Source organism: Macrobrachium rosenbergii, chromosome 54 (assembly GCF_040412425.1).
Source record: "Macrobrachium rosenbergii isolate ZJJX-2024 chromosome 54, ASM4041242v1, whole genome shotgun sequence".
In the NCBI taxonomy this organism is placed as follows: Eukaryota; Metazoa; Arthropoda; class Malacostraca; order Decapoda; family Palaemonidae; genus Macrobrachium; species Macrobrachium rosenbergii.
In genome coordinates, this window is record NC_089794.1 from 14,972,603 (window position 1) to 14,999,313 (window position 26,711).

Below are 26,711 nucleotides of genomic sequence, written 5' to 3' on the forward strand. Positions count from 1 at the left end.
ATATATATATATATATATATATATATACATACCTGTATACGCATATACAAATTCATACCGCTTATTTTAAGGTACAACCTAACAAAGTAGATTATTTTTTGGAGTTTACGCAGTAATAGAAAAACGATTTTCAAAAAGAACAGGTGCCTTCATGCCCATCTTAGCATCCACACTACAAACAAGATACTAATACACGTCAAAATCGTGTATATCTTAAGGATTTACAAACAGCATCTTCAAAAGACTACAGGCTTCGCTGTCCCGTCCAGGAATCTTAACCAGGAATAAAATATGATAAGGGAAATAACTTCCATATCTAAAGGAATTACGTCTTTAACTTCCGTATCTGAAGGAATTACATCTTCAAACGACACGGGACTCCGCCTGCCAGGCTCGTCTCGGTCGCTTGACCAAACAGAAAGGTATGACGAAGTCAGACAATGCCTTCTACGTCTTAGACATAAATGAATAACGTCTTCAAAGGGGAGATGAACCGCTCTCCAATCTGGGTGCTGTTGAATCCAGGTTCGGTTTTACATTTTCTCAGCGATGCAATTTCCGTGTTGGGAAAATCCGCCAGGAAAACTAAAGGGTATGAAGGAAAAAGTGAGGATAAAGGGTTAGAAAAGGTAGGGGAAAGTTAAGGGGAAATGTCAGGAAACTTTAAGAGAAAATAAAAGAGAAATAAGTAACCTGATGATTCGTGTTCGAGTCAGGAACCGGGTTAAGAATTATAGATGGGCTCGTTCCCTAAAATAACAGTGTGCGTCTGTTGGCGTAGGTAGGGAGTTATGTACGTAGTTGTTAAACTACTGGTGGGGGTCGCAGCTAGCTTGGAGAGAGAGAGAGAGAGAGAGAGAGAGAGAGAGAGAGAGAGAGAGAGAGAGAGACTAGACCTCAATGGGTTATGTACGCACTTATTAGATGAATATTGTGGGTTTTAGATGAATATTGTGGTTTGCAGCTAGAGAGAGAGAGAGAGAGAGAGAGAGAGAGAGAGAGAGAGAGAGAGAAACTAGACCTCTGTTGGTCCAAGCAATGAATTCGGTACTTACTCGTTAGACGACTATTGTAGGTAGCTGCTAGGAGAGAGAGAGATAGAGAGAGAGATAATATTGCATATTTTCAATCGTTAAACGGGAGAGAAATAACTGTTGACAGATACCCATAGAGTTCGTTTTTCTGTTGTGAAATGAGAGAGAGAGAGAGAGAGAGAGAGAGACTTGTAAGTGTTCATCCATAGAGTTCGTTTTTCCGTTGTGAAACAAGAGAGAGAGAGTGTAAGTGTTCATGTTCATTGCTCCATCAAAAGGTATACCATCAAAACAGGAGGGGCCTCGACTCGGGGTGAAGTTAATCATAAGATATTCATAAGACAGTCTCTTAACCCTACACAGCAATCCAGTGGCACTTGTCGTCATCTCACTGCGTCTTTCCAGCGCCTGGCACCTTGAATGCTTCGGAAATTCTCTCTCTCTCTCTCTCTCTCTCTCTCTCTCTCTCTCTCTCTCTCTCTCTCTCTCTCCGGCGAAGATGCTGGAAGCTAAGATTCCCAATTTCTCAGCCTTCCTTCTCTTCCAGCCCCTTCCCTATCCCCCCTACCTCGCCCAATCCCATTCCCCTCCACCCTCCCCTACCCTTTTCATCCCCTACCCTTCTCCTCCCCCTCCTCCTTCTACCCTACACCATCCTGGCCTTTCTCCTCCCTTCTTACCCTCTCCTTCATCATCACCCCTCAACCCTCCACCCTCCTGTCCTTTTTCCTCCTCTGCCCCTATCCTCCCCATACCCCCTCCCCCTCCACCCCTCCTATCCTTTCTCCTCCCTCCTATCCTTTCTCCTCCCCCTAGCCTTGCCTTCACCTCCACCTCTTGCCTTCACCTCTACCCTCCACCCTCCTGTCCTTTCTCCTCCCCCTACCCTTGCCTTCACCCCCTCCTCCCCACCCTCCACCCTCCTGTCTTTCTCCTCCCCTACCCTTGCCTTCACCTCCCTCCCCACCCTTCCTCTTCACTCTCCCCTCTCTGCCCCACCTCCCCTCTGCCCCTCCCTCCACCGTCCTGTCCATTTCTCCTCCCCCCCTTGCCCTTCTTTCTTCCTCCTCCCCCCACCCCACCCTCCACCCCCTGTCCACCCTCCACCTCATCCCCTCCCACCCTCCTGTCCATTCTCCTCCCCTCTTTGCCTTCCCTCTACCCTCCACCCTCCTGTCCATTCTCCTCCCCTCCCTTGCCTTCACCTCCCCTCTACCCTCTACTCCACCATCTGTCCATTCTCCTCCCCTACCCTTGCCTTCACCTCCCCTCTACCCCTATACCCTCCACCATCCTGTCCATTCTCCTCCCTCCCTTGCCTTCCCCCTCTACCTACCCTCCCCTTCTGTCCATTCTCCTCCCCTACCCTTGCCTTCACCCCCTGTCTTTCTCCTCCCCTACCCTTTGCCTCCCCCTCTACCCTCTACCTCCACCTCCTGTCCATTCTCCTCCCCTCCCCTTGCCTTCACCTCCTCCCTCTGCCCCTCTATTCCCTCCACCATCCTGTCCATTCTCCCATTCCCTCCCCTACCCTTGCCTTCACCTCCCCCTCTGCCCCTCTACCACCATCCTGTCCATTCTCCTCCCCCCCTTTGCCATTCTCTTCCCCTCCCCCTCTACCCTCTACCCTCCACCATCCTGTCCATTCTCCTCCCCCCCTACCCTTGCCTTCACCCTCCCCTCCTCCATTCCCCCTCCTGTCTTCTACCCTCCACCATCTGTCTCCTCCTCCCCCCCTTTGCCTTCCTCCTCCCCCTCTACCTCCCCTCCTGTCCATTCTCCTCCCCCTCTTACCTCCCCTCCTCCACCCTCCTGTCTTTCTCCTCCCCTACCCTTGCCTTCACCTCCCCTCTGCCTCTACCCTCCACCATCCTGTCCATTCTCCTCCCCCCTTGCCTTCACCCTCCTTGCCCCTCACCTCCCCTCTCTTCCCCCCAGCCTTGTCTTCACCTCCCCTCTACCCTCCTGTCCATTCTCCATTCCCTCCCCTTGCTTCACCTCCCCTCTACCCTCTACCCTCCACCATCCTGTCCTTTCTCCTCCCCTACCCTTGCCTTCACCTCCTCCCTCCTCTACCCTCTGTCCATTCCATTCTCCACCCCCCTCTGCCTTCCTCCTCCCCTCCCCCACCATCCTGTCCATTCCTCCTCCCCTACCCTGCCTTCACCTCCCCCTCTACCCCTCCACCCTCCTGTCCTCCTCCCCTCCCACCTTGCCTCCCCGTCCTCCCCCCTACCCTTGCCTTCACCTCCCCCTCTACCCCTCTACCCTCCACCGTCCTGTCCTTTCTCCTCCCCCTACCCTTGCCTTCACCTCCTCCTCTCTACCTCTCTGTCCATTCTCCTCCCCTACCCTTGCCTCTGCCCTCCTACCACCTCCTGTCCATTCCTCACTCTCCTCCCTTCACCTCCCCTCTACCCCTCTACCCTCCACCATCCTGTCCTTTCTCCTCCCCTACCCTTTGCCTTCACCTCCTCCCCCCCTCCACCTCCACCATTCTGTCCATTCTCCTCCCCTCCTTCACCTCCCCCTCTGCCCTCTCCCTCCACCATCCTGTCCATTCTCCTCCCCTACCCTTGCCTTCACCTCCTCCCCTCTACCCCACCATCCTGTCCATTCTCCCTCCCCTACCCTTGCCTTCACTCCTCCCCTCTATTCTTCTCCTCCCCTACCCTTGCCTTCACCTCCCCCTCTACCCTCCACCATCCTGTCCATTCTCCTCCCCCTACCCTTGCCTTCACCTCCCCCTATACCCCTCTACCCTCCACCATCCTGTCCATTCTCCTCCCCCTACCCTTGCCTTCACCTCCCCTCTGCCCCTCTGCCCTCCCACACCACCCTCCTCCACCATCCATTCTCCTCCCCTACCCCTTGCCTCCCCCTCCCTCTCTACCTCCACCATCCTGTCCATTCTCCTCCCCTGCCCTTGCCTCCCCTCCTCTACCCTCCACCATCCTGTCCATTCTCCTCCCCTACCCTTGCCTTCACCTCCCCTCTACCCTCTACCCTCCACCATCCTGTCCATTCTCCTCCCTACCCTTGCCTTCCTCCCCTCCCCTCTACCCTCCACCATCCTGTCCATTCTCCTCCCCTACCCCCTTGCCTTCACCTCCCCCTCTGCCCCTCTGCCCTCCACCATCCTGTCCATTCTCCTCCCCTACCTTGCCTTCACCTCCCCTCTGCCCCTCTACCTCCACCATCCTGTCCATTCTCCTCCCCCCTGCCCTTGCCTCCTCACCTCCCTCTGCCCCTCTGTACCCTCCACCATCCTGTCCATTCTCTTCCCCTACCCTTGCCTTCACCTCCCCCTCTACCCCTCTACCCTCCACCATCCTGTCCATTCTCCTCCCCTACCCTCTGCCCTCTACCCTCCACCATCCTGTCCATTCTCCTCCCTACCCTCCTTCACCAACCTCCACCATCCCATTCTCCTCCCCTACCACCTTCACCTCCCCTCTACTCCCTACCCTCCACCATCCTGTCCATTCTCCTCCCCTGCCCTTGCCTTCACCTCCCCCTCTCACCTCCACCATCCTGTCCATTCTCCTCCCCTACCCTTGCCTTCACCTCCCCCCCCCTGTCCATTCTCCTCCCCCCTACCCTTGCCTTCACCTCCCCTCTCCCCCTTCTCCCTCCACCATCCTGTCCATTCTCCTCCCCCTACCCTTGCCTTCACCTCCCCTCTGTCCTCCCCTCTGCCCTCCACTCACCTGTCCACCATCTCCCCTCCATCCTGCCACCTCCCCTCTGCCTTCCCCCTCCTCCACCATCCTGTCCATTCTCCTCCCCTACCCTTGCCTTCACCTCCTCCCTCCCTCCACCACCCTGTCCATTCTCTCCTCCCCTGACCTTCACCCTCCCCTCTACCCTCTACCTCCACCATCCTGTCCATTCTCCTCTGCCTTCACCTCCCCCTCTACCCTTCTGTCCACCATCCTGTCCATTTCTCCTCCCCTACCCTTGCCTTCACCCCTCTAGCCCTCTACCCTCCACCATCCTGTCCATTCTCCCCCACCCTTGCCTTCACCTCCCCTCTCCCCTCCCCCTCCTGTCCATTCTCCTCCCCCCTCTTGCCTTCACCTCCCCTCTACCCTCCACCCTCCTGTCCATTCTCCTCCCCTACCCTTGCCTTCACCTCCCCCTCTCACCTCCTCCTCCACCATCCTCCCATTCTCCTCCCCCACCCATTCCTCCCCTGCCTCTACCCTCCACCATCCTGCCATTCTCCTCCCTCTGCCCCCTGTCTGCCTCCACCATACCTGTCCATTCTCCTCCCCTACCTTGCCTTCACCTCCTCCCTCTACCCTCCACCATCCTGTCCATTTCTCCTCCCCTACCCTTGCCTTCACCTCCCCCTCTACCCCTCTACCCTCCACCATCCTGTCCATTCTCCTCCCCCTACCCTTGCCTTCACCTCCCCTCTCCCCCTCCCTCTACCCTCCACTCCCTCTGTCCATTCTCCTCCCCTACCCTTGCCTTCACCTCCCCCCCTACCCTCCCACCTCTGTCCCTCCACCATCCTGTCCTTCTCCCCTCTCCCCTCTTCTCCTTCCTCACCTCCTTCCTCTGCCCTCCTACCTCCACCCTCCTGTCCATTCTCCTCCCCCTCCCCTACCCTTCACCTCCCCTCACCCTCCACCATAATCCCTTTCTCCTCCCCCACCCTGCCTTCACCTCCCCCTCTACCCTCCTCCCTCCATCTCCTCCCCTGCCCTCACTCCTGCCTTTCTCCTCCCCTCCCTTGCCATTCTCCTCCTCCTTGGCTACCCCTCCCTCCACCACCCTGTCCATTCTCCTCCCTACCCTTTGCCTTCTCACTCCTCCCCTCTAGCCCTCTACCCTCCACCCTCCTGTCCATTCTCCTCCCTACCTTGCCTTCACCTCTGCCCATTCTCCTTCCCCCCTCCCCCTCCACCTGTCCTGCCTTTCTCCTCCCTACCCTTGCCTTCACCTCCCCTCTGCCCTCCACCCTCCACCCACCCTGTCCATTCTCCTCCCTACCCTTTGCCTCCCCTCACCTCCCCCTCTACCCTCCACCATCCTGTCCATTCTCCTCCCCTACCCTTGCCTTCACCTCCCCCCTCTACCCTCCACCCATCCTGTCCATTCTCCACCCCCTACCTTGCCTTCACCTCCCCTCTTCCACCATCCTGTCCATTCTCCTCCCCTACCCTTGCCCCTCTCCTACCCTCTCTGTACTCCACACCATCCTGTCCATCCACCCCCCTACCCCCCTCCCCTCTACCCTCCACCATACTGTCCATTCTCCTCCCCTACCCTTGCCTTCCCCTCCCCCTCCACCTCTGTCCATTCCACCCTTGCCTGTCCATTCTCCTCCCCTCCACCATTGCCTTCTCCTCCCCTCCTGCCCCTCTCACCCTCCACCATCTGTCCTTTCTCCTCCCCTACCCTTTGCCTTCACCTCCTCTACCCCTCCACCATCCTGTCCATTCTCCTCCCCCTACCCTTGCCTTCACCTCCCCTACCCTGCCCCCCCCACCCTCTACCTCCACCATCCTGTCCATTCTCCTCCCCTACCTTGCCTTCACCTCCCCTCTGCCCCTCTACCCTCCACCATCCTGTCCATTCTCCTCCCCCCTTGCCTTCACCTCCCCTCTACTCCCTCCCCTCTGTCCATTCTCCTCCCCCTCCACCATCACCTCCCCTCTACCATACTGTCCACCCTCCTGTCCCCTCCCCTACCCTTGCCTTCCAGTCCTCCCCTCCCCCTTCACCTCCTCTGCCCCACCTCCACCACCATCCTGTCCATTCCTACACCCTCCACCATCCTTCCCCTACCCTTGCCTTCTCCTCCTCCCCTTGCCTCCTCCCCTCTACCCTCCACCATCCTGTCCATTCTCCTCCCCCCTTGCCTTTGCCTTCACCTTCACCTTCTCCCCCTACCTACCCTTTGCCTCTGCCCTCCACCTTCCTCCTTCCCTACTGTCCATTCCCCTCTACCTTCACCTCCCATCTCCTTCCTTTTGTTCCTCCCCCCTCCTCCCCTCCCTGCCCCTCTGCCCTCCCCCCACCATCCTGTCCATTTCTCCTCCCCTACCCACCTTCACCTCCTCTGCCTTTCTCCACCATCCTGTCCTTCTCCTCCCCTACCCTTTCCATTCCTCCCCTGCCCTCCACCCTCCTGTCCTTTCTCCTCCCCCCCCCTTGCCTTCACCCCCTCCCTCCACCCTCCTGTCTTTGCCTCCCCTCCACCTCCCCTCTCCCCCTCTACCCTCCACCATTGTCCATTCTCCTCCCCTACCCTTGCCTTCACCTCCCCCTCTGCCCCCACCATCCTCCACCACCTGTGCCTTTTGCTCCTCCCCTCTACCTCCACCGTCCTGTCCATTCTCTTCCCCTACCCTCTTCCTCCCCTCTCTACCCTCCACCATCCTGTCCATTCTCCCTCCTCCCCTTGCCTTCACCTCCCCTCTACCCCCTCTACCTCCACCCTCCTGTCCATTCTCCTCCCCTACCCTTGCCTTGCACCTCCACCCTCCTGTCTTTCCTCCCCTCTCCATCTCCTCCCCTACCTTGCCTTCACCTCCCCTCCCCTACCCTCCACCGTCCTGTCCATTCTCCCCCTACCCTGCCTTCACCTCCTCCTCCACCATCCTGTCCATTCTCCTCCCCTACCCTTGCCTTCACCTCCCCTCCACCATCCTCTACCCTCCACCATCCTGTCCATTCTCCTCCCCTACCCTTTGCCTTCACCTCCCCTCTACCTCCTCTGCCCTCCACCACCTACCCTGTCCATTCTCCTCCCCTCCCTTTGCTTCACCCCTCTACCCCTTGCCTCCACCCCCCTGTCCCTCCTCCCCTACCTTGCCTTGGCACTTCCTCCTCTACTCCTCCACCATCCTGTCCATTCTCCTCCCCCTACCCTTTTGCCTTCACCTCTCTGCCCTCTACCCTCCACCATGTCCATTCTCCTCCCCTACCCTTTGCCTTCACCTCCTCTGCCCTCTACCTCCACCATCCTGTCCATTCTCCTCCCCTCCCCTTGCCTCACCTCCTCTACCCTCTCCCTCCACCCTCCTGTCCATTCTCCTCCCCTACCTTGCCTCACCTCCCCTCTACCCTCCCCTGTCTCTCCTCCCCTCCCTCCATGCCTTTGCCTTCACTCCCCCTCCCCCTACTGTCCATCTTCACTCCTCTGCCCTCCTGCCCTCTACCTCCACCATCCTTCTCTCCTCCCACTTTGCCTTTCCCTCTACCCTCTACTGTCCATTCTCCTCCCCTACCCTTGCCTTCACCCCTCTACCCTCCACCCTCCTGTCCCCTTCCCTCCACCCTTGTTTCCCCCTACCTTTGCCTTCACCTCCCCTCTGCCTCTGCCCTCCACTGTCCTGTCCGTTTCTCCTCCCCCTACCCTTTGCCTCCCCCTCTGCCCCTCTACCCTCCACCACTCCTGTCCATTCTCCTCCCCTACCCTCCTTCACCTCCCCTCTGCCCTCCACCGTCCTGTCCATTCTCCTCCCCTACCCTTGCCTTCCTCCCCTCTGCCCTCTGCCTCCACCATCCTTGTCCATTCTCCTCCCTACCTCCCTCCCCTCTACTCCACCCTCCTGTCTTTCTCCTCCCTGTCCATTTCTCCTCCTCCTCTACCCTCTCCACCACCCTGTCCACCTCCCCCCCTGCCCCTGCCTTCTCCACCCCTCTACCTCCACCATGTCCATCTCCTCCCCTACCCTTGCCTTCACTCTCCCCTCTGCCCACTACTGTCCACCTCTGTCCTTCTCCTCCACCCTTGCCTCTCCCCTCTACCCTCCTGTCCTCCTCCTCCCCCTACCCTTGCCTTCACCCTCCCCTCTTCTCCTCCCCCTCCCTTGCCTCACCCTCCTGTCCATCCTCCCCTCTTCACCCTCCCTCCATCTGTCCTCCACACCTGTCCTCCCCTCCTTCACCTCCCTCTGCCCTCCACCATCCCCCTGTCCATTCTCTTCCCCTACCCTTGCCTTCACCTCCCCCTCTACCCCTCTACCCTCCACCATCCTGTCCATTCTCCTCCCCCTACCCTTGCCTTCACCTCCCCCTCTACCCTCCACCATACTGTCCTTTCTCCTCCCCTACCCTTGCCTTCACCTCCCCCTCTACCCTCCACCCTCCTGTCTTTCTCCTCCCCCTACCCTTGCCTTCACCTCCCCTCTGCCCTCTCCACTCCTCTCCCCTCCACCTCTCCCTCCCCCACCACCACCCTGTCCATTCTCCTCCCCTACCCTTTGCCTTCACCTCCCCCTCTGCCCTCTACCCTCCACCCTCCTGTCCATTCTCCTCCCCTACCCTTGCCTTCACCTCCCCCTCTACCCTCCACCATCCTGTCCTCCTCTTCTACCCCTTCTCCCCTCTACCCCACCATCCTGTCTTTCTCCTCCCCCTACCCTTGCCTTCACCTCCTCCTCTACCCCTCTACCCTCCACCACCCTGTCCATTCTCCTCCCTCTACCCTTGCCTTCACCTCCCCCTCTACCCTCTCCTGTCCATTCTCCTCCTGTCCATTGCCTCCTCCCCTACCCACCATTGCCATTCACCTCCCCTCTGCCTTCACTCCCCTCCCTCCACCATCCTGTCCATTCTCCTCCCCTCTTCACTTCCCCTACTACCCCTCTGGTTCCCACCATCCTGTCCATTCTCCTCCTACCCTCTGCCTTCCACTCCCCTACCCTCTACCCTCCACCATCTGTCCATTCTCCTCCCCCTACCCTTTGCCTTCACCTCCCCCTGCCCCTCTACCCTCCACCATCCTGTCCATTTCTCCTCCCCCTTGCCTTCACCTTTGCCCCTCACCTCCTCTGCCCTCCACCATTGCCTGTCCCTTTCTCCTCCCCTGTCCATTCTCCTCCCCTCCCCCTCTGCCCCCCCTCTGCCCTACCCTCCACCATCCTGTCCATTCTCCTCCCCTACCCTTGCCTTCACTCTCCCCCCCTCTACCCTCCACCATCCTGTCCATTCTCCTCCCCCCTACCCTTGCCTTCACATCCCCCTCCCCATCCACCTCCACCTCCCGCTCCTCCCTACCCTTGCCTTCCTCCACCACCCTGTCCTTTCTCCTCCCTACTCTTGCCTTCACCTCTCTGCCCTCCACCCTCCTGTCCATTTCTCCTCCCCTACCCTTGCCTTCACTTCACCTCTGCCCTCTACCCACCATCCTGTCCATTCCCCCTACTTCCTTCCCTCTGCCTCCTCCCCCTCTGCCTCCACCCCCACCATCCTGTCCATTTCTCCTCCCTACCCTTGCCTTCCTCCCTCTGCCCCTCTACTCCTCCACCATCCTGTCATTCTCCTCCCCTACCCTTGCCTTCACCTCCCTACCTCTGCCCCTCTGCCCTCCACCATCCTGTCCATTCTCCCCTCCCCTACCCTTGCCTTCTCACTCTCCCCTCTGCCCCCTCCACCATCTGCTGTCCACTCTCCTCCCCTACCCTTGCCTTCACCTCCCTCTCCCCTCCACCCTCCTGTCCTTTCTCCTCTTTCCCTCCCCTGCCCTCACCTTCCACTGTCCTCCCCTACCCTTGCCTTCACCTCCCCTCTACCCCTCTCCACTCCACCACCTGTCCATTCTCCTCCCCCTACCCTTTGCCTTCACCTCCCCTCCCCTCTACCCCTCCCTCCACCATCCTGTCCACTCTCCCCCTCCATTCCTCCTCCTCTACCCTCCACCATTGTCTTTCACCTCCCCTACCCATGCCTCTGCCCTCCACCATCCTGTCCATTCTCCCTCCCCTACCCTTGCCTTCACCTCCCCTCTGCCCTGTCTTTCCTCTCTACCCTCCACCCATCCTGTCCTTTCTCTCCCTACCCTTGCCTTCTCCTCCCCTACTGGCCTTCACCTCCCCCTCTACCCTCCACCATCATTCTGTCCATTCTCTTCTCCCCTCTACCCTCCCACCCTTCCTGTCCATTCTCCTCCCCTACCTCTTCCCCTCCCCTCTGCCCTCCACCGTCCTGTCCTTTCTCCTCCCCTACCCTCTTTGCCTTCACCTCCCCTCTACCCTCTACCCCACCACCTGTCTCCTCTCCATTCTCCCCTCCCCCACTACCCTTCACCTCCCCCTCTACCCTCCACCCTCCACCATCCTGTCCATTCTCCTCCCCTACCCTTGCCTTCACCTCCCCTCTCCCTCCACCTGCTCCCTCACCTCCCCTCTACCTCCACCATCCTGTCCATTTCTCCTCCCCTACCCCTTGCCTTCACCTCCCCTGCCTTCCTCCCTCTCCACCATACTGTCCATTCTCCTCCCCTACCCTTGCCTTCACCTCCCCTCTCCCCTCTACTCCACCCTCCACCCTCCTGTCCATTCTCTTCCCCTACCCTTGCCTTCACCTCCTCCTCTGCCCTCCACCCTCCTGTCTTTCTCCTCCCCTACCCTTTGCCTTCACCTCCTCCCCTTGCCACCCTACTGTCCTTTCACCTCCCCCTCTTCACCCCCCCTCTGCCTCCACCCTCCTGTCCTTTCTCCTCCCCTACCATTCCCCTCCTCCTCCTCCTCCTCCCCTCTGCCCCTGCCCTCCACCACCTGTCCATTCTCCTCCCCTCTCATCCCTCTACCCTCCACCAGTCTGTCCATTCTCCCCCCCTAGCCTCCTCTACCTACCACCATCCTGTCCATTCTCCTCCCCTACCCTTTGCCTTCCTTCTACCCACCTCTACCCTCCTCCCTACCCCTTTGCCCTGTCCACCATCCATCTTTCTCCTCCCCTACCCTTGCCTTCACTCTCCCCTCTACCCCTTATTCTACCCTCCACCCTCCCCTACCCTGTCCATTCTCCTCCCCTACCCTCCACCATCCTGCCATTCACCTCCCCTCTCTGCCTCTACCCCCCACCCTCCTGTCCATTCTCCTCCCCCTACCCTTGCCTTCACCTCCCCCTCTACCCTCCACCCTCCTGTCTTTCTCCTCCCCCTACCCTTGCCTTCACCTCCCCTACCCTTGCCTTCACCTCCCCCCTCTACCCTCTACCCTCCTTCTCCTCCCCTACCCTTGCCTGTCCCCTCTATTCCTCTTCTCCCTCCCCCTACCCTTTGCCTTCACCTCCCCTCTGCCCCTCTGCCCTCCACCATCCTGTCCATTCTCCTCCCCTACCCTTGCCTTCACCTCCCCCTCTAAGCCCTCTGTCCCTCCACCCTCCTGTCCATTTCTCCTCCCCCCCTACCCTTGCCTTCACCTCCCCCCTCTGCCTCCACCTCCTGTCCATTTCTCTTCCCCACCCTTGCCTTCACCTCCCCTCTCTACCCTCCACCACCCTGTCCATTCTCCTCCCCTGCCCTTTGCCTTCACCTCCCCTCTGCCCCTCTACCCTCCACCATCCTGTCCATTCTCCTCCCCCCTACCCTTGCCTTCACCTCCCCCTCTCCCCCTGCCATCCTGTCCTCCACCACCTCCCTGTCCATTCTCCTCCCCTCTGCCCTCCTCCTCTGCCTTTCTCCTCCCCCTCTTCACCTCCCTCTCCTCTACCTCCACCATCCTGTCCATTCTCCTCCCCCCCTACCCACCTGCCTTCATTCTCCTCCCCCTTTGCCTTCACCTCCTCTACCCCTCCACCATCCTGTCCATTCTCTTCCCTACCCTTGCCTTCACCTCCCCCTCTGCTACCCTCCACCCTCCACCCTCCTGTCCATTCTCTTCCCCTCCCTACCCTTGACTTCCACCACTCCTCCTCTACCCTCCTCTTCACCCTCCTGTCCCTCCACCTCCTGTCATTCCCCCTTTGCCTTCACCTCCTCTACCCTCCACCATCCACTGTCCTGTCCTCCCCTTCCCTGCCCTCAATCACCCTCCCCATCATTCTCTTCCACTCATCCTCCATTCTCCTCCCCCCACCATCATCCCTTCACTCCCCTCTCTACCCTCCACCATCCTGTCCATTCTCTTCCCCCTCCCCCTTCACCTCCCCTCTAGCCCTCTACCCTCCACCGTCCTGTCCATTCCTTCCCCCTCCTTTGCCTCCACCCTGTCCCTTCTACCCTCCCCTGCCCTGTCCATTCTCTTCCCTCCCTACTATCCCCCTCTGCCCTCTCCCTCCACCCATCCTGTCCATTCTCCTCCCCTACCCTGCCTTCACCTCCCTCTGCCCCTCTACCCTCCACCCTCCTGTCCATTCTCCTCCCCTGCCTTGCCTTCACACTCCCCCCCACTCTGCCCCATCCTGCCATTCTCTTCCTGCCCTTGCCTGTCACCTCCCCCTCTCCTCTACCCTCCACCCCTGTCCATTCTTGCCTTCACCTCCACTCTCCCCTCTACCCTCCACCATACTGTCCATTCTCCTCCCCCCCTTTGCCTTCCTCCTCCCTCTCCCTCTGCCTCCACCACCCTGTCCATTCTCTCCTCCACCATCCTGCCTTCTCCTCCCCTCTGCCCCCTCTACCTCCACCATCCTGTCCATTCTGTTCCCCCCTTGCCTTCTGCTTCACCTCCCCTCTACCTCTGTTTTCCACCCTCCTGTCCATTCTCCCTCCCCTGCCTTGCCTTCACCTCCCCTATACCTCTGTATCCTCCTTCCTGTCCATTCTCCTAAACCTTGCCTTCACCTCCCCTACCCCTCTGCTCCACCATCTGTCATTCTCTTCCCCCCTTGCCTTCATCCCCTCTGCCTCCTCTATCCACCATTGCCCCTTCTCCTTTTGTTTTCCCCTCTCCCTCTTCCACCATCCTGTTTTCTCCTCCCCACCCTTGCCTTCACCTCCCCTCTGCCCTCTGCCCTCCACCATCCTGTCCATTCTCCTCCCCTACCCTTGCCTTCATCCCCCTCTGTTTCTACTGCATCCTGTCCATTCCATCCCTCCCCACCCTTGCCTTCACTTTCTCCCTTCACCTCCCCTTTCTCCTCCCCTTTTCCCCACCATCACCTCCCTCTACCCTCTACCCTCCACCATCCTGTCCATTCTCCTCCCCTCTTTGCCCCTCACCTCCTCCTCTGCCCTCTACCTCCACCCCACCCTGTCCATTCTCCTCCTCTGCCCTTCACCCTCCCTCTGGCCTCTGCCCTCCACCATCCTGTCCGTTCCTCCCCTGCCCTTGCCTTCACCCCTCTACCCTCTGCCCTCCACCATCCTGTCCTTCTCCTCCCCTGCCTTGCCCACTACCTCCCCTCTGCCTCCACCCTCCTGTCCATTCTCCTCCCCTACCCTTGCCTTCACCTCCCCTCCTACCCCTCTACCTCCACCATCCTGTCCATTCTCTCCCCTGCCCTTGCCTTCACCTCCCCTCTGCCCTCTACCCTCCACCCCTCCTGTCCATTCTCCTCCCCTGCCTTGCCTTCACATCTCCCCTCTGCCTCTACTCCCCACCATTGTCCATTCTCCTCTCCTACCCTTGCCCCACCATCCTTCCCCTCTGCCCCTCTACCCCCACCATCCTGTCCTTTCTCCCTCCCCTACCACCATCCTGTCCATTCACCTCCCCTATGCCTCTCTGCCCTCCACCATCCTGTCCATTCTCTCCCCCCCCTTGCCTTCACCTCCCCCTCTGCCCCTCTGCCATCTCCACCATCCTGTCCATTTCTCCTCCCCTGCCCTTTTGCCTTCACCTCCCCTCTGCCCTGCCTCCACCATCCTGTCCGTTCTCCTCCTCTGCCTTGCCTTCACCTCCCCCTATGCCCTCAATGTCACCATCCTGTCCATTCTCCTCCCTACCCTTTTGCCTTCACCTCCCCTCTACCCTCCACCATCCTGTCCATTCTCCTCCCCTACCCTTGCCTTCACCTCCTCTCCCTCTCCTCTACCTCCACCTCCATCCTGTCATTCTCCTCCCCCTACCCTTTGCCTTTCACCTCCCCCTCTGCCCTACCCTCTACCCTCCACCATCCTGACCATTCTCCTCCCCCTACCCTTGCCTTCATCCCCTTCTGCCCCTCTGCCCTCCACCATCCTGTCTATTCTCCTCCCCCTACCCTTGCCTTCACCTCCCCCTCTACCCCTCTACCCTCCACCGTCCTGTCCATTCTCCTCCCCCTACCCCCGACAGTTGCCTTCACCTCCCCCTCTACCCCTCTACCCTCCACCATCCTGTCCATTCTCCTCCCCCTACCCTTGCCTTCACCTCCTCTGCCTTTCTGCCCTCCACAACCTGTCCATTCTCCTCCCCTACCATTGCCTTCACCTCCCCTCTGCCCCTCCCTCCACCATCCTGTCCATTCTCCTCCCCTACCCTTTGCCTTCACCTCCACTGCCTCTACCCTCCACCTCCTGTCCCATTCTCCTCCCCTACCCTTTGCCTTCACCTCCCCTCTGCCCCCTCTGCCCTCCACCATCCTGTCCATTCTCCTCCCCCTACTCTTGCCTTCACCTCCCTCTGCCCCTGCCCCTCCACCATCCTGTCCATTCTCCTCCCCTGCCCTGCCATCACCCTCTGCCCCTCTGCCCTCCACCATCCTCCACTCTCCTCCCCTACCCTTGCCTTCACCTCCTCTCTGCCCCTCCACCATCCTGTCCTTTCTCCTCCCCTGCCCATGCCTTCCTCCCTCCTCTGCCCTCCACCCCCTGTCCATTCCTCTCCCTGCCCTTGCCTTCACCTCCCTCTGAGCCCTCTGCTCCACCATCCTGTCCATTCTCCTCCCCCCCATCTGTCCTTTCTTCACCTCCCCTCTGCCCCTCTGCCCCTCTGCCTCCACCATCCTGTCCTTTCTCCTCCCCTACCTTGCCTTCACCTCCTCCTCTGCCCCTCTGCCCTCCACCATACTGTCCTTTCTCCTCCCCTACCCTTGCTTCACCTCCCCTCTGCCCCCTACCTCCACCTCCTGTCCATTCTCCTCCCCTGCCCTTGCCTCCCCTCCCTCTGCCCTCCACCCTCCTGTCTTTCTCCTCCCCCTACCCTTGCCTTCACCTCCCCCTACCCTTGCCTTCACCTCCCTCTTCCCTCTACCCTCCACCGTCCTGTCCTTTCTCCTCCCCCTACCCTTGCCTTCACCTCCTCCTCTACCCCTCTACCCTCCACCACCCTGTCCATTCTCCTCCCTCTACCCTTGCCTTCACCTCCCCCTCTAGCCCTCTACTCTCCACCATCCTGTCCATTCTCCTCCCCCTACCCTTGCCTTCACCTCCCCCTCTACCCCTCTACCCTCCACCATCCTGTCCTTTCTCCTCCCCCTACCCTTGCCTTCACCTCCCCTCTACCTCTACCCTCCACCCTCCTGTCCATTCTCTTCCCCTACCCTTGCCTTCACCTCCCCCTCTACCCCTCTACCCTCCACCATCCTGTCCATTCTCCTCCCCTACCCTTGCCTTCACCTCCCCTCTGCCCTCTGCCCTCCACCTCCTGTCCATTCTCCTCCCCTGCCCTTGCACCTCCCCCCTCTGCCTCCACCATACTGTCCATTCTCCTCCCCTCTACCCTTGCCTTCACCTCCCCTCTCCTCTACCCTCCACCATCTGTCTTTCTCCTCCCCTACCCTTGCCTTCACCTCCCCTCTGCCCCTCCTGCCCTCCACCTCCACCTCCTGTCCATTCCTCCTCCCCTACCGCCTGTCCATTCCTCCTTGCCTTGCACCTCCCCTCTGCCCTCCACCCTCCTGTCTTTCTCCTCCCCTACCCTTGCCTTCTGGCCTCTCCCCTACCCTTTGCCTTTCACCTCCTCTTCTGCCCCTCTACCCTCCACCGTCCTGTCCTTTCTCCTCCCCTACCCTTTCCCCTCTGCCTTCACCTCCTCCTCTGCCCCTCTCTACCCTCCACCCCCTGTCCATCTCTCCTCCTCTGCCCTTTGCCTTCACCTCCCCTCTGCCCTCTACCCTCCACCATCCTGTCCATTCTCCTCCCCCTACCCTTGCCTTCACCTCCCCCTCTACCCTCCACCGTCCTGTCCATTCTCTTCCCCTACCCTTGCCGCACCTCCCCTTGTTCTACTCCCCTCTGTCCCCTCTACCCTCCACCACCATCCTGTCCATTCTCCTCCCCTTTGGCCTTGTTTCACTTTCCCCTTACCCCTCTGCCCCTCTACCCTGCCACCATCCTGTCCATTTCTCCTCCCCTACCCATGCCTTCACCTCCCCTCTACCCTCCACCATACCCTGTCCATTCTCCTCCCCCTACCCTTGCCTTCTACCTCCCCCTCTACCCCTCTTCCCATTGTCCTGTCCATTTTCTTCCCCCTACCCTTGCCTTCACCTCCCCTCTGCCCCTCTACCCTCCACCATCCTGTCCATTCTCCATCTACCTCTGCCCTACCCTTGTCCATTCACCTCCCCTGTCTACCCTCCACCATACTGTCCTTTCTCCTCCCCTACCCTTTGCCTTCACCTCCCCCTCCCTCCTCATACCCTCCTGTCTTTCTCCTCCCCCCCTTGCCTTCACCTCCCCCTACCCATTGTCCATTCACCTCCCCTCTGCCCCTCTGCCCCCCTCTGCCCTCCTGACCATTTCTGTCCCCTGCCCCCTTGCTTTCCCCTTGTTTTGCCCTCCACCATCCTCTTTTCACCTCTGCCCCACTGCCTTGTCTATCCATTCTCCTTACCTACTGTGCCTTCACCTCCCCCTCTGCCCCCTCTGCCCTCCACCATCCTGTCCGTTCTCCATCCCCTACCTTTGCCTTCACCTCCTCCTCTGCCCTCCCACCATGTCCCATGTCCTCCCCCTTTTTCACCTCCCCTCACCCTGCATTTTGTCCTACCCCCTTCATCTGCCCTCCACCTCCAGTCTTTCCTCCCCTGCCCTTTGCCCCTCACCTCCCCATTGCCATTCTTCACCTCTACCTCCCCTGCCTTCTCCACTCCACCATCCTGTCCATTCTCCTCCCCCCTAATCCTCTTTGCCCCTCTCTACCTCCACCTCCTCTACCCTCTACCCTCCACCACCCTGTCCATTTCTCCTCCTCCCTGCCTTCACCTTGCCTTCACCTCCCCTCTACCCACTTGCCCTCTGCTCTCCTCCACCATCCTGTCCATTCTCCTCCCCTACCCTTTGCCTTCCTCCCTCTGCCTCTCTACCCCCACCTCCATCCTGTCCTTTCTCCTCCCCTACCCTGCCTTCACCTCCCCTCTTGTTTTTCACCTCCTCTGCCTTCACCTCCACTCACCTCTGTCCATTCTCCCTCCCCTCCCTTGCCTTCACCTCCCCACCCTGCCTCTGCCCTCCACCATCCTGTCCATTCTCCCCCTCTTTACCCTCCACCGTCCTGTTGCTTCCCCTCCCCTCTGCCCCTCTGCCCTCCACCCTCCTGTCCATTCTCTCCTCCCCTTTGTCCACCATGTCCATTCTCCTCCCCTCTGCCTCCACCTGTCCTGTCCTTTCTCTTCCCTTGCCTTCACCTCCCCTCCTTCACCTCCCCTCTGCCCTCTTTCCTACCTCCATTCTCACTCCCTCCTCTACCCTCTACCCTGTCCATTCTCCTCCCCCTACTGCCTTGCACCTCTGCCTCCTGTACACTCCTCCCCTGTCCACACTCCCCTCTCCTCCCCTCCACCATTCTCCTGTCCATCTCCTCTGCTCCTCCACCTCTGTCCATTCTCTGCCCTCCTCCCTCCACCCTCCTGTCCACCTGTCCTTTCCCCCTCTTCCCCCTCCTCTTCTGCCTCTGCCTGCGTCCTGTCACCTCCCCTATGCCCTTCTACCCTCCACCATCCTGTCCATTCTCCTCCCCCTACCCTTGCCTTCCCCTCCCTCTACCCTCCACCATACTGTCTTTCTCCTCCCCTCTACCTCCCCCTGTCCATTTCACCTCCCCCCTCTGGCCCTCTACTCTCCACCATCCTGTCCATTCTCCTCCCCTACCCTTGCCTTCACCTCCCCCCTGCCTCTCCCTCCACCCTCCTGTCCATTTCTCTTCCCCTACCCATTGCCTTCACCTCCCCTCTGCCTTCTCCCCTCTGCCCTCCACCATCCTGTCCATTCTCCTCCCCTACTCCTCTGCCTTCACCTCCCCCTACCCCTCTGCCCTCCACCCTCCTGTCCATTCTCCTCCCCTACCCTCCTCTTCACCTCCCCTCTGCCCCTCTGCTCTCCCATCCTCCTGTCCTTTCTCCTCCCCTGCACCATCCTGCCTTCACCTCCCCTATGCCCCTCTCCCTCCACCATCCTGTCCATTCTTCTCCCCCTACCCTTGCCTTCACCTCCCCTCTGCCCCCTCCACCATACTGTCCTTTCTCCTCCCCCTGCCCTCTGCCTTCACCTCCTCTGCCCTCTCTGACCTCTGCCCTGTCCATTCTCTTCCCCCCTACCCTTGCCTTCACCTCCCCCCTACTCTGCCCTCCACCATCCTGTCCATTCTCCTCCCTCTACCCCTTTACCCTTGCCTTCACTCCTCCCCTCTGCCACCCCACTACCCTGTCCATTCTCTTCCCCTACCCTTGCCTTCACCTCCCCCTCTACCCCTCTACCCTCCACCGTCCTGTCCATTCTCTTCCCCTACCGCCTTGCCTTCACTCTCCTCTGCCTCTGCCTCCACCATCCTGTCCATTCTCTTCCCCTACCTTGCCTTCCTCCCCTCTGCCCTCTACCCCTCCACCTCCCCTCTACCTCCTGTCCATTCTCTTCCCCTGCCAGCCTTCACCTCCCCTCTGCCCCTCTACCCTCCACCATTGTCCTTTCTCTCCCCTACCCATGCCTTCACCTCCCCCTCTACCCTCCACCATCCTGTCCATTCTCTTCCCCTACCCTTGCCTTCACCTCCCCCTCTACCCCTCTACCCTCCACCGTCCTGTCCATTCTCTTCCCCTACCCTTGCCTTCACCTCCCCCTCTACCCCTCTACCCTCCACCATCCTGTCCATTCTCCTCCCCCTACCCTTGCCTTCACCTCCCCCTCTACCCTCCACCATCCTGTCCTTTCTCCTCCTACCCCACCTTCACCTCCCCTGTCCCCCTCCTACCTCCACTTATCTGTCCATTTCTTCCTCCCCTTCCCTTGCCTTCTCCTCCTCCCTATCTCTTCCCTCCACCCTACCCCCTCCTGTCCATTCTCCTCCCTTATTTTTGTGCTCTCCTACCTCCCCCCTATTCTCTACCCTCTGCCCTCCACCATCCTGTCCATTCTTCTCCCCTGCCCTTTGCCTTCACCTCCCCTATCCCCTCCCTCCTTTCCACCATCCTGTCCATTCTCCTCCCCTACCCTTGCCCTTCACCTCCCCTCTCCCCCCTCTGCCCTCCACCATCCTGTCCATTCTCCTCCCCTGCCCTCTGCCCCTCACCCCTCCCCTTCTGCCCCTCTGCCTCCACCATCCTGTCCATTGTTCCTCCCCTTTACCCTTGCCTTCACCTCCCCTATGCCCCTCTACCCTCCACCATCCTGTCCATTCTCCCTCCCCTACCCTTGCCTTCATCCCCTCTACCTCTGCCCTCCACCATCCTGTCCATTCTCCTCCCCTACCCTTGCCTTCACCTCCCCTCTACCCCCTCCACCATCCTGCCCTCCACCTACTCTTGTCTTCACATCCCCCTCTCCCTCTGCCCTCCACCATCCTGCCATTCTCCTCCCCTCTTTGCTCCCACCCCCTCTACCCTCCACCATCCTGTTCTCATTCTCCTCCCCCTACCAGTTGCCTTCACCTCCCCTCTTGCACCTCCCTCTACTGCTACCCTCCACCATCCTGTCCATTCTCCTCCCCTACCATTGCCTTCACCACCCTCCCCTCTACCCCTCTACCCTCCACCATCCTGTCCATTCTCCTCCCCCCTACCATTGCCTTCACCTCCCCTCTGCCTCTACCCTCCACCATCCTGTCCATTCTCCTCCCCTACCCTTTGCCTACCTCCCCTACCCTCCACCATCCTGTCCATTCTCCTCCCCTCTGCCTCCACCATCATTCTCCTCCCCTACCTGTCCACCATCCTGTCCATTCTCCTCCCCACCCCCTTGCCTTCACCCTCCCCTCTACCCCTCTGTCCTCCACCATCCTGTCCATTCTCCTCCCCTACTCTTGCCTTCACCTCCCCCTCTACCCTTCTACCCTCCACCATCCTGTCCATTCTCCTCCCCCTACCCTTGCCTTCACTTCCTTCCCCTCTACCCTCCTCCACCATCCTCCACTCTCCTCACCACCCTTGCCTTCACCTCCCCTCTACCCTCTGCCTCCACCTTCCTGTCCTTTCTCCTCCCCCTACCCTCTCCTTCCCCTCCCCTACCCCCTCTACCCTCCACCAACCTGTCCATTCTCCTCCCCTACCCCTTGCCTTCACCTCCCTATACCCCTCTACCCTCCACCTTCCTGTCCTTCTCCTCCCCTACCCCTCTCCTTCACCTCCCCTCTACCCTTCTACCTCCACCAACCTGTCCATTCTCCTCCCCTACCCCTTGCCTCTCACCTCCCCTCTACCCTCTACCCTCCACCATCCTGTCCACTCTCCTCCCTTTACCCTTTGCCTTCACCCTCCCCTATACCCCCTACCCTCCACCTTCCTGTCCTTTCTCCTCCCTACCCCCTCTCCTTCACCTCCCCCCTCTACCCTTCTACCTCCACCAACCTGTCCATTCTCTCCTCCTCCTTCACCTACCCTTCCACCTTCTGCCTCACCCTCCCCTCTACCCCTCTACCCTCCACCATCCTGTCCAGTCTCCTCCCCCACCCCCCTTGCCTTCACCTCCCCTATACCTCCCCTCTGCCCCTCCACCTTCCTGTCCTTTCTCCTCCCCCTACCCCTCTCCTTCACCTTCCCCTCTACCCCTCTATCCTCCACCATCCTGTCCATTCTCCTCCCCCTACCCTTGCCTTCACTTCCCCCTCTACCCCTCTACCCTCCACCATCCTGTCCACTCTCCTCCCCTTACCCTTGCCTTCACCTCCCCCTATACTCCTCTACCCTCCACCTTCCTGTCCTTTCTCCTTCCCCTACCCCTCTCCTTCACCTCCCCCTCTACCCTTCTACCCTCCACCAACCTGTCCATTCTCCTCCCCCTACCCTTGCCTTCACCTCCCCCTCTACCCCTCTACCCTCCACCATCCTGTCCATTCTCCTCCCCCTACCCTTGCCTTCACCTCCCCCTATACCCCTCTACCCTCCACCATCCTGTCCTTTCTCCTCCCCTACCCTCTCCTTCACCTCCCCCCTCTCCGATTCTACCCTCCACCATCCTGTCCATTCTCCTCCCCCTACCCTTGCCTTCACCTCCTCCTCTACTCCTCCCACCCTCCACCCTCCTGTCCTTTCTCCTCCCCCTACCCTTGCCTTCACCTCCCCCTCTACCCTCCACCCTCCTCGGCTAGCACTCTGCTCGGCCCGCGTTCGACTCTCCGGCCAGCCAATGAAGAATTAAAGGTATTTATTTCTGGTGACAGAAATTCATTTCTGGGTATAATGTGGTTCGGATTCCACAATAAGCTGTAGGTCCCGTTGCTAGGTAACCAATTGGTTCTTAGCCACGTAAAAATAAGTCTAATCCTTCGGAGAGCTGTTAATCACCTCAGTGGTCTGGTTAAACTAAGGTATACTTATTTTTACACCCTCCTGCCTTTTCTCCTCCCCCTACCCCTCTTCTTCACCTCCCCCTCTACCCTCCGCCATCCTGTCCTTTCTCCTCCCCACTACCCCTCTCCTTCACTTCCCCCTCTACTCCTCTACCCTCCACCCTCCTGTCCTTTCTCCTCCCCTCCCTCCTGTCCTTTCTCCTCTCTCTAAACCTCTCCTTCACCTCCCCCTCTACCTCCACCCTCCTGTCCTTTCTCCTCCCCTACCCCTCTCCTTCACCTCCCCCTCTGCCCCTCTACCCTCCACCCTTCTGTCCTTTCTCCTCCCTCTACCCCTCTCTTCCACCTCCCCCCCTCTACCCCTCTCCACCTACCCCGCCAACCGCCGCGCTGAAAACACTGTGACGGTAAATTTACGGGATTAGCCTATGAATACCATTATAAGTTCCTCTAACAAAATAATTTGCCTCCGCTCTGTGAACCTCATGGTTTATGCATACATCACAGACATTTCGGCTCGTACGAAAATACCTCTCGGAAAACAAGGGGGGGGGGGGCGACAAAAATGGTCTGCTGAGAGGATTGCCTGCCTCATCCGCGCGCCCTGACAAAAGTCTCATGGATGCGTTTATCATAAATTGAAAGGAGGGGCGGTGTTAGGGACACTGCTTTTTTTAATAATCCTCGATATGGGTGATACATTTTATATATTTGGCCTGAATTTATAATGGACAAAGCTGTCTTTGTAGGGATTTATCATCTATATTCTCCGGATGATAGATTTAATAGATTTATCTTAAATTTAAAGAGGGGCGGTGTTAGGGATACTGAATTTTTAATAATCCTCGATGTGGGTGATACATTTGATATATTTGACAACAATTTATAATGGTCCGATCTGTCTTTGTAGAGATTTATCATCTATTCTCGGAATGACAGATTTAATAGATTAATCGTAAATTGATAGGAAGATATATTTAATAAATTCATCATAAATTGAAGGGAAGGGCGGTGTTAGGGATACTGCTTTTTTTATAATTCTCGATGAAGGTGATACATTTGATATATTTGACATAAATTTAAAATGGTCGCAGCTTTCTTTGTAGGGATTCATCATCTGTTCTCGGGATGATAGATTTAATAGATTTGTCATAAATTTAAAGGAAGGGCGGTGTTAGGGATACTGTTTTTTTTTAATTCTCGATGTGGGTGATACATTTGATGTATTTGAAATAAATTCATAATGGGCAAAGCTTGTCTCTGTAGGGATTTATCATCTATATTCGCGTGATGATAGATTTAATAGATTTATCATAAACTGAAAGGGAGGCCGGTGCTAGGGATACATTTGATATATCTGATATAAATTTATAATGGGAAAGGCTGTCTGTGTAGGATTTATCATCTTTATTCTCGGGATGATAGATTTAATTGATTTATCATAAATTGAAAGAAAGGGCGGTGTTAGGGATACTGTTTTTTTTATAATTCTCGATGTGGGTGATACATTTGATATATTTGACATAAATTTATAATGGGCAAAGCTGACCGTATAGAGATTTATCATCTATATTCTCGGGATGATAGATATAATAAATTTATCATAAATTGTTTATTTAGGATCGTACTTGAGGAGTATATTAAGAGCATATTAAATATAACCCAAAGTCAAAAATTTATTTCACACATTTCTCAAAATAAAGGTAAATACAAAAAATTCCCAAAAGAATATATTAAGAAAAGGACAGTATATTCTCAAGCTGATAAATACACTTAATACAACCATCGAAAATTTCAACTTAATATTCGAAAGAATAGAAGGAAATAAAAAAGTGAAAAAATTAACCTCATATTGCCGACCTGACAAACACACTTGATAAATTTACCAGGAGACCCGATAAATCCAGAGGTCTGTCGGTTTGGGAAAAAGTGTATAGTACGATAATTCGAGAAGTGTGTTCATCCAGAATTAACAGCGGATAAACACATTAAAGGAAACTTGAAAAGACTTTCAGTCTGGGGATCTTATTCAGGAACCCCGTAGGAGGGTAGCGAGGTGTGGTGCACTGTAGGCATTACTTAAGGTTCTTTGCAACGTGCCTTCGTCCCCTACCTGCAACCCCTTTAGTTTCTTTTACTGTACCTCCTCTCATATTCTCTTTCTTCCATCTTACTTTCCACCCTCTCCTAACAACTGATTCGTAGTGCAACTGCTTTGAGGTTTTCCTCCTGTTACACCTTTCAAACCTTTTACTGTCGATTTCCGTTTCAGTGCTGAATGACCTCATAAGTCCCAGGGCTTGACCTTTGGCCTAAATTCTATATTCAATCCAGTTCTTATTCAGGAGAAAATATAATACTTAGAATAAATCCAAAAGGTAGAGGAAGATATTTATCATATATTTACAAGATTGCAAAGTATTTATATTTATTATAAATTCAAAAATAGCTCAGAATATTTATCATAAATTCATAAAATAAAAAAAATATTTATTTTAAATTCATAAAATAAGATGAAACATCATCAATTCGTAAAATAAAAATAATCATAAATTCATAAAATAAAGTAAAATATTTATCGTAAATTCATAAAGTAAAATATTTATCATAAATTCAAACAGATATAGAACAGAATATTGAACATAAATTCAATATTAGAACAAAATATTTATCATAAATTCAGAAGATGGGACATAATATTTATCATAAATTCAGAAGATGGGACATAATATTTATCATAAATTCATAAGATGAAAAAAAATATTTATCATAAATTCAAAATGAGAACAAAATATTTGTCATAAATTCAAAATGGGAACAAAATATTTGTCATAAATTCAAAATGAGAACAAAATATGTATCATAAATTCAGGAAATATTTATCATAAATTCAAAATGAGAACAGAATAGTTATGAAAAATTCAAAATGAGAACAAAATATTTATCATAAATTCAAAATGAGAACAAAATATTTATCACAAATTCAGGAGATGGAACATATTTATCATAAATTCAAAGTGAGAACAAAATAGTTATCATAAATTCAGACGATGAAACATAATATTTATCGTAAATTTAAAAGATGGAACAGAACAGTGTAAATTCAGAAGATAAACCGAAATATTTTTCATTAATTCAAAATACAGAAAAAAAATATTTTTTCATAATGTCGAGGTTCCCTCATCCCCCTCCTACAAGTAGTCGAGTAGCACCCGACTGGCTACCATATCATTAAAAACTGAAGAAATAAGCACTGTGTGTGGCTGAGTGACCTCCCGTGAATGCCAGACATAGTTGGCACATGAGCCCCTGTGACGTCATGGGATGGGGCCAGCAACTTCGTGCCTTAACTAGATGCGTAGAAGGGTAACTTATTCTGGGTCTCCTCACCCTCCCCTCCCCATCCGTCCCACCTCCCTCCCCCCCTCCCTCTTCCCCTGGGATGACGCCCCTGCTCCCTAAAACACCCATGTGATACTCATTTACTTGCAACAGACCTTATTGGTGTGGTGTTAGCGGTAATGGGACACAGTAATAACAAAAATTCAAATCTGAGAGATCATTAAAAAAAATAAGTAACCTAGGAGATAAGATGAAGGTATGTTTGTTACTATAATTATTGGCTTTCAACAAAACATACACCTAAGGAAGAGAGAGAGAGAGAGAGAGAGAGAGAGAGAGAGAGAGAGAGAGAAGAGAGAGAGAGAGAGAATTCAAACATGAGAGATCGTAAAGAAAAAAAAATGAACTAACAGATTAGGTGAAGGTAGACTTGTTTTTATAATTATTGGTTTTCCACAGAACATGAACCTGTGAAAAAACGAGAGAGAGAGAGAGAGAGAGAGAGAGAGAGAGAGAGAGAGAGAGAACAAATATTCAAACATGAGAGATCGTAAAATAGAAGAAACTGAAATGAACTAACAGATTAGATGAAGACAGACTTGTTTGTATACTTATTGGTTTTCCACAAAACATGAACCTGTGAAGAGAGAGAGAGAGAGAGAGAGAGAGAGAGAGAGAGAGAGAGAGAGAGAGAGAAAGAGAGAGAGAGAGACTATATAACCAGAAAGTATTTCATAAATGACAAATGGAACGCCTACAGTGAAGTACATTAAAATTCTAGCAAAGGAGCGAACGAAACCGGGTTCCTTGAGTTTAATGAATATGGAAATACGATTTCGCGGTTTCTGTTCCTTAAGTTTAACGAGGAAAGTAGCGAAAGGCAATAAAAAGTTTCAATTGGGAAAATAAAGAGAGAAACTGATGTTTTATTTATGGGATACGTAAAGGGAGAGTGTTTGTTATATATATATATATATATATATATATATATATATATATATATATA

General features: G+C 55.8%; 1 protein-coding gene across 1 annotated transcript; it reads right to left on the reverse strand.

Annotated features, from left to right (window-relative positions):
- Positions 1-10,850: 10,850 nt before the first annotated feature.
- On the reverse strand, positions 10,851-23,055 carry LOC136834581 (heterogeneous nuclear ribonucleoprotein A0-like). Its single transcript, XM_067097160.1, has 2 exons — positions 22,790-23,055; positions 10,851-11,161 (listed from the first exon to the last, which is right to left on the reverse strand). The coding sequence occupies exons 1-2, from the start codon at positions 22,848-22,850 to the stop codon at positions 10,851-10,853; spliced, it is 372 nt and encodes a 123-aa protein (XP_066953261.1). The 5' UTR covers positions 22,851-23,055.
- Positions 23,056-26,711: the final 3,656 nt, after the last annotated feature.